Here is a 13,986-nt window from a genome sequence, read left to right on the forward strand (position 1 = left end):
TATGTCAGAAACATATATCATGATATCGATGAGCTTAGCACGAACTATTCTGTGTGTGTGTGTGTGTGTGTGTGTGTGTGTGTGTGTGGTGCTGAAGTGCGATCAACTTCGTTGATTTTTAATGGAAAGGGTAAAAATTTTCGCTTTATTTAATTATTCTTCTATCAGCTTTAGTTTGGGCACACAGAGGGGTCCTGTAACTCGCTACTTTTGGCGTGTGTTTGAAAACAGTGTGTTGAAGTGCTAAGGGATTTTATGTCCGTAAATTATGTAGAATTACGTAGGGATAACATTTACGGGGGCTCAAATACTATCGCCTTCGGTACGTTATATTTATGGTTGCGTGAGGGTTCTACAGTACCTCCTGTGGTGAGTTGTGGTGTACTATCGCGTATCATGTCCAACTTCCGAAATAAGGTTCGTGCCTTCTCCTTGACCTTGCCTGAGAGGTAAGATTCGCTTTAAGGCTCGATGAGTATCATGATTTCGGATCTACCATTGGGCTCCAGTGATCCATCGTAGCCATCTGCTTTGTATAACCTGTAACTTCTTGTAGTTAGTGGCACACGTAATACCCCATGAGGTCGATCCATAGAAAATAGATGGTTCGACTATGGCGCGGTACAGCTGGAGTTTCATGCGTTCTCTGAGGTACGAGCTCTTCAGAAATGGCAGGAGAGCTCCGAGCATTTGAAGGCCAGGTGTCTTCTTCTCCATAATGTGATTACCATACGGCAGTTTGGCGTCCAGATGCACTCCAAGGTATTTTGCAGTTGTTGCCCAGGAGAGTGGCTGGTCTTATATCCGTAGGCATTCATTGACAGTGTGTCTCCGACGTGTAAAGACAATAACTTTGGTTTGCTCTGCATTTACCGTTATTTTGTTGCTGTGGGCCCAGTGGTCCGCTAAATGTAGTTGGCGCTGCATCCGTGTGACGAGGTGGTCCATTCTGTTTCCTGCAGTCAGGAGCGCTGTGTCGTCGGCATAGAAACTGGCAGTAACATGTGGCACCGTCGGGAGGTCGTTAATGTATAAATTAAACAGCCGTGGAGATATGACCGATCCTTGTGGAAGTCCTTCAAGGACAGGCCATGTTGTTGAATTCATGTCATTAATGCGGATATATAATCTACGATCCTGCAGAAAATTGTCGAGACGTTTTAAATAGCAGTCCGGCAGGGGAGTGGTACGTCGGAGCTTGACGATCAAGTTGCGTCGCCATACTTTATCGTAAGCCTTCTCTATATCGAGAAAGACTTCAATGGTATGTTTTTTTTCTTGTTGAAATTGTCTTGGATAGATTCCGTGACGCGGAGTAGTTGTAACTGAGCCGATAGCTTCGCCTGGAAGCCAGACTGCTCCGGTCGCATGATGTTGTGTGCCACAAGGATGTCCAGCATGCATTTCAGGAGAACACCTTCCAATACCTTTCCCAGCGTCGGCAGTAAGCTTATGGGTCTGTAGCTGTCAGGGTGTGAGAGATCCTTGCCCGGCTTTGGTATTGGCATTATTCTGGCAATCTTCCACGCCTCGGGGAAGTATCCATAGCACGAACTAGAGGGTGTCGTTGATTTGTACTTGTGGCGCTGGTAATCTGTGACCAACAGGCTAAAAGGGATTATGGCTTACAGGTGTTGTTGAATGTTGAGTGAGGTATAGCAGTGTGCACTACTGAGACCACACAAGTATAAGGGGCTTTCGAAAAGAAACGAGCTGGAGTCTGGAATGCGCAAACCGGTAACGAGGTGTGGTTCCGACCAGAGCGTGGAAGTTCACAGCCCGTCGCTAGAGGGCACACATGCGCGTCACGTGACTGTAGAGAGCTAGAGCAGCAGCATGCATCAATCATCTAACGCTACTAGTTGCATTGCAAACAGTGACGTGGAGGCGTCAAAAGAAGAGCAAAGAGGTGTTGTTTGTTTTCTGACAGCGGAAGGAGTAAGAGAAACGGACATTCGTCGACGAATGACACAAGAGTACAGCGAACACTGCATGTCCCTTGCAAGGGTCAAGGCGTGGCACAAGCGCTTCAGGGAAGGACGTGTGTCGTTAGCCGATGATGCACTGTCTGGAGCACCACACTGCATTATCGATAACATCGTCCAGCTGGTGGATGCACTCGTTACCCAGGACCGCCGAGTGGCAGTGAACGCCATAGCCCCCATGGTTGGATTGAGCTTGAGCGTCGGAAGTGTTCACACGATCATGAAGGAACGATTGCAAATGTGCAAAATGTGTGCCCAATAGTTGCCCCACAGTCTTCAACTACACCAGGAAGAATGTCGAATGGCCCACTGTCTTGTTCATCTGCAGCACTTTGCTCGGGAAAGGAATGCGTTCCTGGTACGAGTGGTGGCTGGAGTTGAGTCATGGTGTCATCTCTTTGAGCCAGAATAAAAACGACAAAGGCTCCAGTGGGAGCATCCAGGGTCACTACCATAAAAAAAAGCCATGGCCATTCGCATTCGTGCAGGAAAGGTTATGCTGATGTTCTTCTTTGACCAAGGTGGCCCTCTTCTGATTCACTTCCTGCAGCACGGGACAACAGTGAATGCCCAGCGTTACTCGCAAACCTTGAACACCCTTAACCAAGCGATCAAATCAAAACGACTAGGCAATCTCACATTCTGCTCCACATCAATGCAGAGCCTCATGCGGCCAACACAGTCGCGGCACTCCTGCAGTAATTCAAATGAGGGGTTCTCGGCCACAGTCCATACAGTCCGGACATCTCTCCCTGTGATTACGCCATTTTTGGTCCCCTTAAATAGGCTCTGAGGGGCAAACGATTGACCTCGGACGACGACGTCCAGCTGTACGTAAGGAACAGGTTAACATCGCAGCCCCAGGAATTTTATGAGACAGCCATTCACCGCCTTGTGTCACAGTGGGACAAGTGTCTCAACAGCCAGAGTCAATACTTCTAACATACAGTTACTGGTTTCTGTAATTATGCCTCCGGCTCGTTCTTTTTGAACGCCCCTTATGCATTACTGTGTTACCTTGGTGCCGCCGCCGCCGGTAAGACCGGTGAGAGGCGTTTGTCTACTGATGCACATCCACATATCCAGTTCCGTCCCTATTTCTGCACTGTTGACCTTCTTGTGGCGGCCAGCGGCGGGAAAATTTGTGGGTTGTGGGTTTTGAAAATCTGGAGTGCTGAAATTTGTTCAAGCAGCAATGATTGGCGCAGTCAGGAACGCTTTTGTCCACCCAGTGACAGACAAGTTGGCATACAGGCAATGTTCAGCGCATCCCTGAAGGACTGATCCGCGGATGTGTGTTCCCACAGTGAGCACAAATAGCAATAGGAGAGATGCAGAATTCAAAAGATGAGACCCATTACATTTGACAAATCTCTTCTGGGACTGACATTGTTTACTGATGTCTCTGTGGCAAAAGCACTTAAGGCAATGCCTGAAAGTTGGCACATAATGATCTACAGGACATCTAGTTCCATGGATAAACACAGCTTCCGCTAAATTTTGAGAGTCGAAGATGAACAAACAGGTATGCAGTCTGAAAATTTCTTCGTAAACCTGTGAACACCCATAACGGGGAAGACAGATTGCACGACTTCCAAAATCTCCGCTTCTTCAAATTCGGTATCTGCTTTTCCGACTATTACCAGTTTGTGAACAAGAAAGAAGGAATGTACGCTTCAATAATTTAGTCTTTAATTCTTCACCGTTCACTAAGAAATTAGCCTTGTCAGGCGTTTTCAGTTCGACGTTCACTTTAGTTTTTCCCCACAGAAGAGATACTAATTACAGAATTCTACAGTTTTGGTAAGGACAAACGCAAGAGTTTACCTAGAGCCTTATGGTACAGATGGCCGATGTTTTTATCCAGACTTTCCATATAAACAATTTATGGCCCACTATCTGTAAGTTTGTAGAAGTTAAAAGACAGTTACAGCTTTACAGAGAATTGTTACATGATGTGACAAAATTGACTTAACAACATTCAGCTTTGATACATTATCATGCACTAAGACAATTTTGATTCCAAATATTCCTGGATTCTGTTTGAATTTATTTATTTCTTGGATTTCTTGTATAAAAGTCGGAAGATGGTTATATAATTTTATTCCCATGCGCTTGACACCATCACTGTACAGTTTTGTTGAGTGGGGAAGTATTCTTAGAGAGTTTTTTGATCTTGTGTCATAATCGTGGTAATCCATATTTTTGATAATTTTGTTGATACTTTTTTTTGGTGAAGAATAATAATTCTAGTATGTATTGGCATGGGAGGGGCAAAACATTTAGTTTTTTAAATAATGGTTTACAAGTGTCTCTTTGTTTTTGAATATAATTGTTCTGACTATCTTCTTTTACAGTTTGAATATCTTAATCAATAAACTCAACATCATCCATGTACTGCTTCTTGGTCCAAAGAATGGGAATCACAAGGTGCGAGATATAGGATGAGAAAGAACAGTCCAATGAAGTTTTGTGAGCTCCTCTCGGGCGCGTGTACTTAAGGCCTTGAGTTGCCATCTAGGAGGAAAAGCTCGTTTACATTTTTGTGGCACTGAACACGCTGAAGTAGTTTGTTCAATTTCCTGAGGTAGCAGAATACATTTCAGAGTTCATCGTTGTGCCACGAAAGAGGACATTATACAGAATAAATCGTTCAGAGTCCCAGAAGACCGGAGGCATGAATTTACCTGAGGGTGCAGCTTTGAACTTTCCCATCGGAGGAGAGATGGTGTGGCGCCACTCCATCGATTGCCACTTTTTTTCTGGCTCAAAGTGATGAACCCATGTTTCATCGCCTATCCTCATATCGCGCAAGCAATTCCACACAGCTGGCCCACCGTTGCTCTTCATGCTCTTGTGCGATGAACCCAGTGGGCATACTGCCACCCAACTGGTGGACGACACTACCAACAGAGACATCCAGTTGTGCAGCAAGGTGTTTGATTGGGATCCGTCGTCACGTTCCGATACTGGAGGAGTCACAGTGGTGTGCAACAGGCCGGTACGCGGGAGACTGGACAGGTTTGTGAGACCTTGTTGACACATTCCTCGCCCAATCACTCACCATGCTTTTCTACATTGCCAGTTAGTGTAGTTCTGCAAGTGGCTATGAATATCAATGATGCGCTGATTTTCCGCCAAAAGAAACTCAGTTACAGCTCTCTGCTTTGAATGCACCTCCGTTACAGACGCTCTTTTGAAGGGTACGTATAGTGCCACCACCGACTGGAACTTCATGAAACTATAGGGGCTGAAGCGGCAATATTCCACAATGTTCCACAACAAATCCCGAATTTTTTCAACCACTAAAGCGGCCGAGAAGAAAAATATGTTGCATTACTTATAGATTGCTCCCTATAGATAACATTAAAGTGAAGACATTTCTGAAATTTTTTTGAGTTATATAATTCAAAACGAGGCACAACACACTGTACCACATCACATTGTTTACCACAGTGACGTGATTCCTTCAATTTCATGTTCTTGCTGCGTACGATGCATCTCCTTATAGAACCGTGTTGATTTTTGGAAATTTGTGGTAAGTTCTTATGGGACCACACTGCTGAGGTCATCGGTCCCTAAGCTTGCGCACTACTTAAGCTAACTTAAACTAACTTTGCTAAGGACAATATACACACTCATGCCCGAGGAGGACTCGAACCTCCGACGGAAAAAACCGTGACAGTTTGAAATGTCAGCTTTAATTGAAAATGCCGCGAAGTGTGAAGTGCGTGCTGTAATAAGGTTTCTGACTGCAAAAAACTGTACACCGACAGAAATCTATCGGCAGCTTTGTGAAGTGTATGGGGACAACATAATCACTGAAGGTGGAGTGCGTCAATGGGTCATAAAATTTAAAAATGGCGGAACTAACGTTCACAACGGAGAGCGAAGTGGAACACCCAGCATAGTGACTGCCGAACTTGTCGAAAAAGTCGATGCCGCGGTCGGTGAAAACCGTAATTTCACAATAACGGAACTCTCTATAAGTTTTACACAAATTTCACGAAGTTTGCTGCACGAAATCACTACCGAAAAGCTTGGTTACCACAAGTTTTGTGCAAGATGGATACCAAAAACCTTGGCACAGATTCACAGAAATCAGCTAATGGCTGTAGCGTTAACGATTTTGGACGCTTACGAGATAGATGGCGACTCATTACTCGATCACTTCGTTACTGGTGACGAAACATGGGTTAAGCATGTCAACTGCGAGACAAAATTGCAGTCAATGCAGTGGGGGCAGACAAATTCCCCCCAAAAAACCAAGAAATGCATGCAGACAATGTCAGCAAGGAAGGTGATGGCGACTGTCTTTTGGGACAGAAAAGGTGTGATTTTTGTGGATTTCCTGGAAAGAGTCACTACAAATTAACTCTCAAAGGTATAGCCAAACTCTGCACAACCTCAGAAAAGCAATACAAAACAATTGCAGGGGAAAGTTGGGCTCAAAGATCTTACTGATTCACGACAACGCCCGGGCCCACACGGCAAATGCCACTCGTGAAGTTCTTGAATCTTTTAAGTGGGAGTTGTTTCCTCATCCGCCGCACAGTCCCGACCTGGCACCGAGCGACTTCCACTTATTCCCAGCAATGAAGAAGTGGTTGGCTATGCAGCGTTTTGATGACGACGCACAGCTTCAAGAAGAGGTAACCACGTGGTTGAAGGCGCAGGCGGCCGAATTTTACGACGAAGGAATTGTCAAGCTCGTCCATCGCTACGATAGGTGCCTTAATTCAAATGGCAACTGTGTAGAAAAGTAGTATTTAAGTGTGGCTTTCATCTGTATATAATTTTAAAAAATTCCAATACTTTATTTATTTTTAATTCCAAAACGTAATGTATTTTGTAGATAGCCCTCGTACTATTCATGAAAAGCACGTCCAAGTTTCGAAAGATGGAAATTTAATGATGGAACAGACAAATAAATCATTTCACTTGCCGTAACAATAGGAATGCAAAAATATGGGCTAATGGTGGAAGATGTCATAATCTAAAACAATTTACCATTCCTGAAAAGCACATCGAAGTTTCGAAAGATAGAAATTTGATAATGGAACCGAGAAGTAAATATTTCACTTGCCGTAACACAATAAACACAGAAATATAGGCTGATGTGAGTGCTGAGAGAAAGTAATGATCATAAAATCCACAAACTAGCCGATCCATAGAGACCCTTCAAATTTATTCCATTTTTGAATTGGAACGTATGTTGTTCAAAAGTCCAAGAGTTTTGTATCTGTTAGAGGGAACCAAAGAAGTTTGAATCTGCGGTGGAAGGAACATAAGGAGGTATTAGGTAGCGCAACTCAGTATTTAGGAAAGGGATGTTGATCTCAAGTAAATAAAGGGGATGTTGGTCTCAGGTAGGAACAAGGAGGTGCTAAAGCTGGTGGTATCATGTAAGTTACTGGTATGAATGTTTCACGTTTACTGTATGAGAGCGACGGACGAATGAAGTTCGTAAGTAGAAGACTGTTGCATAGAAAGAGATCATAGGACATTAACCAACAGTGTACAGCGCTAGCCGTCGTGACAGACCGTATAAACAATAATCGTTTAAATTGAGAATCCACGCAAAGTACATTGAAGGCAAAAAGGGACATTTTTATACGCTGAAAACATCGAAAGGACATTTACTTGTCCTTGCCAACAAGTGTTAGCAATTACTTCTATTTTGATTTTCTGTGTATTATTGTATTTATTATCATTTACATTTTTTTGCTAATTTTCTGTTCTGTATTGTACGTCTTTCATTTGCAGTGCATATCAGTATGTTTTTGGCTTCTCCAATGTAAGTAAAAGTATGAGGCACCAGAACACAGAAAAAATATTTTGATTCAGATTTAAACTGTTGCTACACTTTTGGCCACGGAAACTGGAAATATTCCTGTCTTCACATTTCTATAAAGGGTGATTCACGGAGATATGCACATATTTTAATACGTTATTCTACAAGTAAAACTAAAGAAAAAAGTTCATATAGACATAGGTCCGCAAATGTTTAGTTACAGAATTGCTGCTAATAAAATATTTTGCCTGAAATTTAGCAACTTCGCTAATACGAAGCCACCGCAAAACTGCATTAGGTTAAAGTAAAGCACGATTTACGTTTCTTTTGTTGTTATTGGTCTGGTGAATCTAATAAAACATGTCCCAGACGTGTATCTGCAGTAGTGTTGCAGAACCATGATGACAGACGCCTCACCCAATGACTCACCATGTTCTTATTCACTACCAAGTCTCCGTAGACATTCTGAAACGCCTATGAATATCTGCAATGTTCTGGTTTGCCACCGAAAGAAACACAATGACAGCTCTCTGCCTGGAACACACCTCCGTTGCAGAAGTCATTTTGAAGGCAACGTACAGAGTCGCCAGCTATCGGAGATTCATGAAACTATAGGGGCTGAAGCGAGAACATTCCATGATGTCCCAAATCAAATTCCGTATTTATTCAACCGAAACTCGCCTATAAAAAGTATGTTGTATTGCTTATTGAACGTCCCCACGTATTATTTTCTTTTCTTGTAGATAAGTATAATTTGTAACCTTACTTGAATAACTGTGGTCTGAAGACATTTTGCTTCAACAAATAAAAAATATGTATGACTTATTTCCTTAAATTCTTAGTGCTAGCGCTCCTAACAGTTTTTACTGAATATATTAGTACCGCACTCAAGTGCAGTATATGCCTTAAAATTTTGACCACAACAACCTAAATTTCATCTTACCTCTTTTCAGTTTGGTTTCAGGTTTTGGTGTACCTTTCTGTTCATGTGGACTCTACCTACTCTATTTCTTCTTTTTTTGGTGCTAGTAGTGGAAAACAGATGGACTTTTGTACCAACTGTCTGTGCATATCATGTGTTTTATAGTGTCATTTACCAACGAAACGTAGAAGCGTCTATATCCAATGTTAGCACTCCTGGAACGCTCAGCTCCTGTCACATCTATGTAGTCTCAAAAGAAAACGACGAACCATGAAGGAATTATTATCGGAATGGAACGGAAATCGGTAGATGAATGTGCAAGTACAGCCACTTGTATTATTACAATTTTAGAAAACTGGATAATCGATTCAAGAGAAAGAACTTTGCAAAGTGAGCAAGTTAATAAGGCAATGGTCCACCTATGGTCTTTATGCAAGCAGCTATTCGGCTTGTTATTGGTTGATAGAGTTGTCCTCTTGAGGGATTTCGTGCCAAGTTCTGTCCAATTGGCACATTCAGTTGTCAGACTCGCGAAATGGTTGTAGAGCTCTACCCACAATGCTCCAAATGTTCTCAATTAGTTACAGATCCGGCAAACTTGTTTTCCAAAGTAGGGTATGGCCAGGACGAAGATAAACAGTAGAAACTCTCGCTGTGTGCCGGTGGGTATTATCTTGCTGAAATGTAATACAAAGATGGATTGCCATGAAGGCAACAAAATCATAAAATGTCATCTATGTACCGCTGTGCTGTATGGGTGCCGCAACTGAGGACCAAAGGTGCCCTGCTATGAAAAGAAATGACACCCAATCCATCACTCCTGATTTTCAGGCCCTCTTTGACCTGGAATTAGAATTGTCTTCAGTGATGAGTCCTGCTTCGATCTAAGACCCACTGACCACTGAGGACATGCCTGGAGACACCCTGGAAAGCAATGGAGTATCAACTGACTGTTGTTTGCCATATGGCCCGACAACCAGGAGTGATGGTCTATAGTACTATTTCTTTTCATAGCAGGACCTCTTTGATGGTCATCTGCTTTCACCCTCACAGCACAGGGGTACACTGAGATATTCTACACCTCGTTTTGTTGCACCTCATATTGAGTCGTCCTGGGATTACATTTCAGAAAGATAATGCTGTGCGACTAGTGCCTGAGAGAGTAGACATATTGTTTACTTACCCATGCTGGATCACACATCTATGTCACATGCCTCTCGTTAGGAAGCAGGTTTGTCTGTAGCAAGGTAAGTATCCACACACAGACACACAATGCAAAGGCACCTGGTGCTTGATGAACTGTCAGGATAGGGACCACTGTTATGGCTAACCATGACGGTGCAGCAGAGAAACACGTCAGCTGTGCTGCACCCAACAATAACCAAGTCATCTTTTCAGATTAGTCCCAGTCTTTCATACCCATCTGTCCAGGCTCCAAGAAAAGCTAATGCAGCCAGACAGTATTTATCATTGCCATAAGCAACAAGTACTTAGCGTGATGGTATGGTTTTATACTGGGTGCATCACACAGTAACCTCTGCTTCATATAGTCACTGATTTTGACAACAGACTTTGTAATTCTGAAATGTTGAAGCTAGTGGTAATGCACTATCTTTGGGTCTCTGTGGCATCATCTGTCATCAGGATAAAGGCTGCATGTTGCTCATACTGACCTGTCCTATCTCAACACAGACAATGCTCCACTGTTGGAGCACCACCAGAAACACCTAGTTATGAGTAGCCAAGAGCTTGGCACACCACTGTTTGCTAGCTTCTGTAATTGATGAACCCTGGCAAAGAGTTGCAGCAATAATGGAATGTACGCAATAATGGAATTTTGTACCCATAATCAACTCAAGTCAAAGCCCAGCTGGGTTACTACCATTGTTGCCTTCATTGCTAAATTTCGCACCCTGTACACCCCAAATCACATTCAATTTTAACTGGGTAGTCCTTTATTATGGGCAACGGCCTTGCCGCAGTGGATACACCAGTTCCCGTGAGATCACCAAAGTTAAGCGCTGTTGGGTGTGGCCGGCACTTGGATGGGTCACCATCCAGCCACCATTCTTGGGGGTGCACTCAGCCTCGTGAAGTCAATTGAGGAGCTACTTGACTGAATAGCAGTGGCTTCGATCAAGAATACCGTGATAATGACTGGGAGAGCGGTGTGCTGACCCCACGCCCCTCCTATCCCCATCCTCCTCGGAGGATGACACAGTAGTCTGATGGTCCCAGTAGGCCACTCATGGCCTGGAGATGGAGTGCTTTTTATTCTTTTATTATATTGTATAAAAACTATAAGTAAAATTAGTAGAGACCAACTATCATGTGCTATCATGTGCAATACAAATATGCACAAGTTATCCCCACAGAAGTATTCTGCTGTCTGCATATACTTTGTTCTGTGAGTTCACTTAATTTCATTCTTGATGTGATGTTTTTGAAAGCCCACAAACATCATCCAGTGTTGGATTATACACTGAGCAATTTCTTCTTTTGTGTTCCAGTGCATTCCTGTGCAATGCAGGCAACCCATTGGCCATCCTGTACAATGACATGTGCGTTCTGGAGTCACACCATGCGGCGCTCACCTTCAAACTCACCCTGTCTGACGACAGGGTGAATATCTTCAAAGGTTTGTACACACAATTTCTTCTTTTTTTTTAGATATCACTTTTCCGTCTTGTGAACCTGGATGATTCTGACTTTCAAAAACCTGTCTCCATAGGCAAAGAGGATAATGCATGGCTGTGTCATGGGAGTTTGAATCATAGTGGTGAGAGAAACTTTTCATTGCCAGTATTTGGCCAGCAGGGAGGGTAAAAGTGGCAATGTGAATTTCCTAAGCACATGAGACCTATGTCCTGTATTTAATTCCAAATATGTCTCCCTTCTCGCATCAGCAAACAAAATAAACATTATACCATCATACATACACCTATCACAGTCCCCTACAGTCAACAGATAAAAGTCTCCACAATATAAGGCGAGAGGATGTTGTAGACAGGGGTACAAAAGCCTTTGTGATTAACTTCTTGCCCCAACCTCTCATTATCTTCCCACCAAAAATGCCAAAATACTCTTTATTTTCAGTTTGAAATCCATTATTCCATTATGGCAGGTTATGAGTTGAATAACATAAAATATGTAGTTAATACACACCCATCTCAGCAAGTCCCTGCTAAGCCCACAGAATTTCAGAACCAGTTAGTACAGTGCAAAATAACAGGCATTAGTGCTCTGCATGCAAGATGTCTTGAAATGTAGTAGTAGAAGAATTTACATGTCCCTGTTCTGTGTGTTTCCATGTTCAAGATTATTGCAGGCCACATTTATTTGGCAATAATGTGGACCTAGTCTGGCACTTACTTAAAAGGGTGTGGAAAACAACCTGGGCAGTAGCCCATATCAAACTAAAAACGTGAAATGTCACTAAAAAAAAGTAATTAGATGTCCACCAAATTTATACTGATGGAGGAAAATCCCAGGAGGGAAACAGTGTAAAATGTGCCTAAGCGCTGTGTACCACAAAAAAGTCTCCATCTCCAAAATAATGTCCGTGTTCTTCACATAAGTTGAGATGTGCTGTAGAGTAGTCCCACCTAAGAACTTTTCAAGAATATCGGTGTCCTTCAGAATTTGCACTCATCCAGTATGATGCAGACACCTGATAAACCTATTCTAGATATCAAGCAAGAAATAGAGAAAAACAAGCAGCTGACTGACCAATGTAATTTTTATGGCTAAGGGGCCATTCAAGAATAGTATTGAGTGGACATATGAACAGATTTACAAAACAGGTAGTGAATATTTCTCAAACTCATGGTTTCAAACTGTCATTAATTGGAACTAACAGTATGATTAACAAATAAGAGTGGGAAAGCAAGTGGAAGCAGTATGAATTGTTTCACCTTAACATCAGAGTATGCAGTATTTTGAGGTTCCTGGCAGGAACTGTGTCCAGGACTCGACCCAGAACCTATCTTTATGTGAGAAATGCTCTTTCCAACACAGTTAGCCAGGCATGACTGGTGATCTGCCCTCACAGCTTTATGGAAGAAATCAGTCTAGGATTAAAAGAGGCAAAAGTTACAAAAAAGTACTTGCAGATATTCCCCAATAACCTTGATTCACTTTATTTAAAGGAACAGGATATTGATAATAAGGATGTGATTCAGCCACATTTTATTTTATTTTTGTGTACAGTTAATACATTTTCATGAGTTCCCATGTTGTGAATGTGGTAAAACATGAAATGGAGAATTTAAATGTCTATTTTCCCCCCTGCAGGTGGCATGGCACTAACCAAAAAGAACTACAATCTTATTAGTAAAATCTGAGCAACTGCTGTTGACTATTTGTTATGCACAAATAATATGATTATGTATAAAATGCTTGCTAAATTTTCTATCCTTCACAACACACAGACAGTATTGTAATTGCCTTTGGAAAGTCCCTCAGTGGTACCAGGATCACTGGGACTCCTTGCACAATATGCAGCACAGTTATAAATGGCACCCAAATAGCTTCTATCCCCTGGATGCCTGTTCTGCAAGACCTCCACAAAAGCTTCTGTGTTATTTTGAACAGAAGATGAGAGGTAATGTCAGGCTGCAGCTGTGAATTTGACAGTGACATATAACCAAATCTCTGAAATATAAGAGAGAGTTAACTGGTATCTCATCTGAAAATTAACACTGCAAAGCATAAAACAAATGGGAAGCACAATACCTAATCACAGGTGTGGGCAAACAGTGTTCCACAGGCTGCATGTGATCAGCTAATGGTTTTTGTGCAGCCTGTTCAGACAGCCAGAATTTTTATGTAATACTAGGCCCTCTATTGTTCCTGATCTATATTAATGATATAGGAGACAATCTGAGTAGCCTTCTTAGATTGTTTGCAGATGATGCTGTCATTTACCATCTTGTAAAGTCATCAGATGACTAAAACAACTTACAAAATGATTTAGATAAGATATCTGTATGGTGCAAAAAGTGGCAATTGACCCTGAGTAAAGAAAAGTATGAAGTTCACATGAGTACTAAAATAAATAGCTAAATTTTGATTACGCGATAAGTCACACAAATCTGAAGTCTGTAAATTCAACTAAATACTTAGGGATTACAATTACAAATAATCTAAATTGGAATGATCACATAGATAATATTGTGGGTAGAGCAAACCAAAGACTCTGATTCATTGGCAGAACACTTAGAAGGTGCCACACGTCTACCAAAGGGACTACTTACACCACACTTGTCCGGCCTATTCTGGAGTGG

The 13,986-nt window shown here is 42.2% G+C and overlaps 1 protein-coding gene across 6 annotated transcripts in view; it reads left to right on the forward strand.

The window, feature by feature from the left end:
* The window catches only part of LOC126272075 (high affinity cAMP-specific and IBMX-insensitive 3',5'-cyclic phosphodiesterase 8), a 1,931,196-nt gene that overhangs the window by 1,863,527 nt on the left and 53,683 nt on the right, over window positions 1-13,986 (forward strand). For all 6 annotated transcript variants that reach the window (XM_049974623.1, XM_049974624.1, XM_049974622.1 and 3 more), the window contains one exon: window positions 11,212-11,339. In XM_049974623.1, coding sequence (XP_049830580.1) covers window positions 11,212-11,339 — 128 coding nt within the window. The remainder of the gene's footprint in view (window positions 1-11,211; window positions 11,340-13,986) is intronic.

Source organism: Schistocerca gregaria, chromosome 5 (genome assembly GCF_023897955.1).
Source record: "Schistocerca gregaria isolate iqSchGreg1 chromosome 5, iqSchGreg1.2, whole genome shotgun sequence".
Taxonomy (NCBI): Eukaryota; Metazoa; Arthropoda; class Insecta; order Orthoptera; family Acrididae; genus Schistocerca; species Schistocerca gregaria.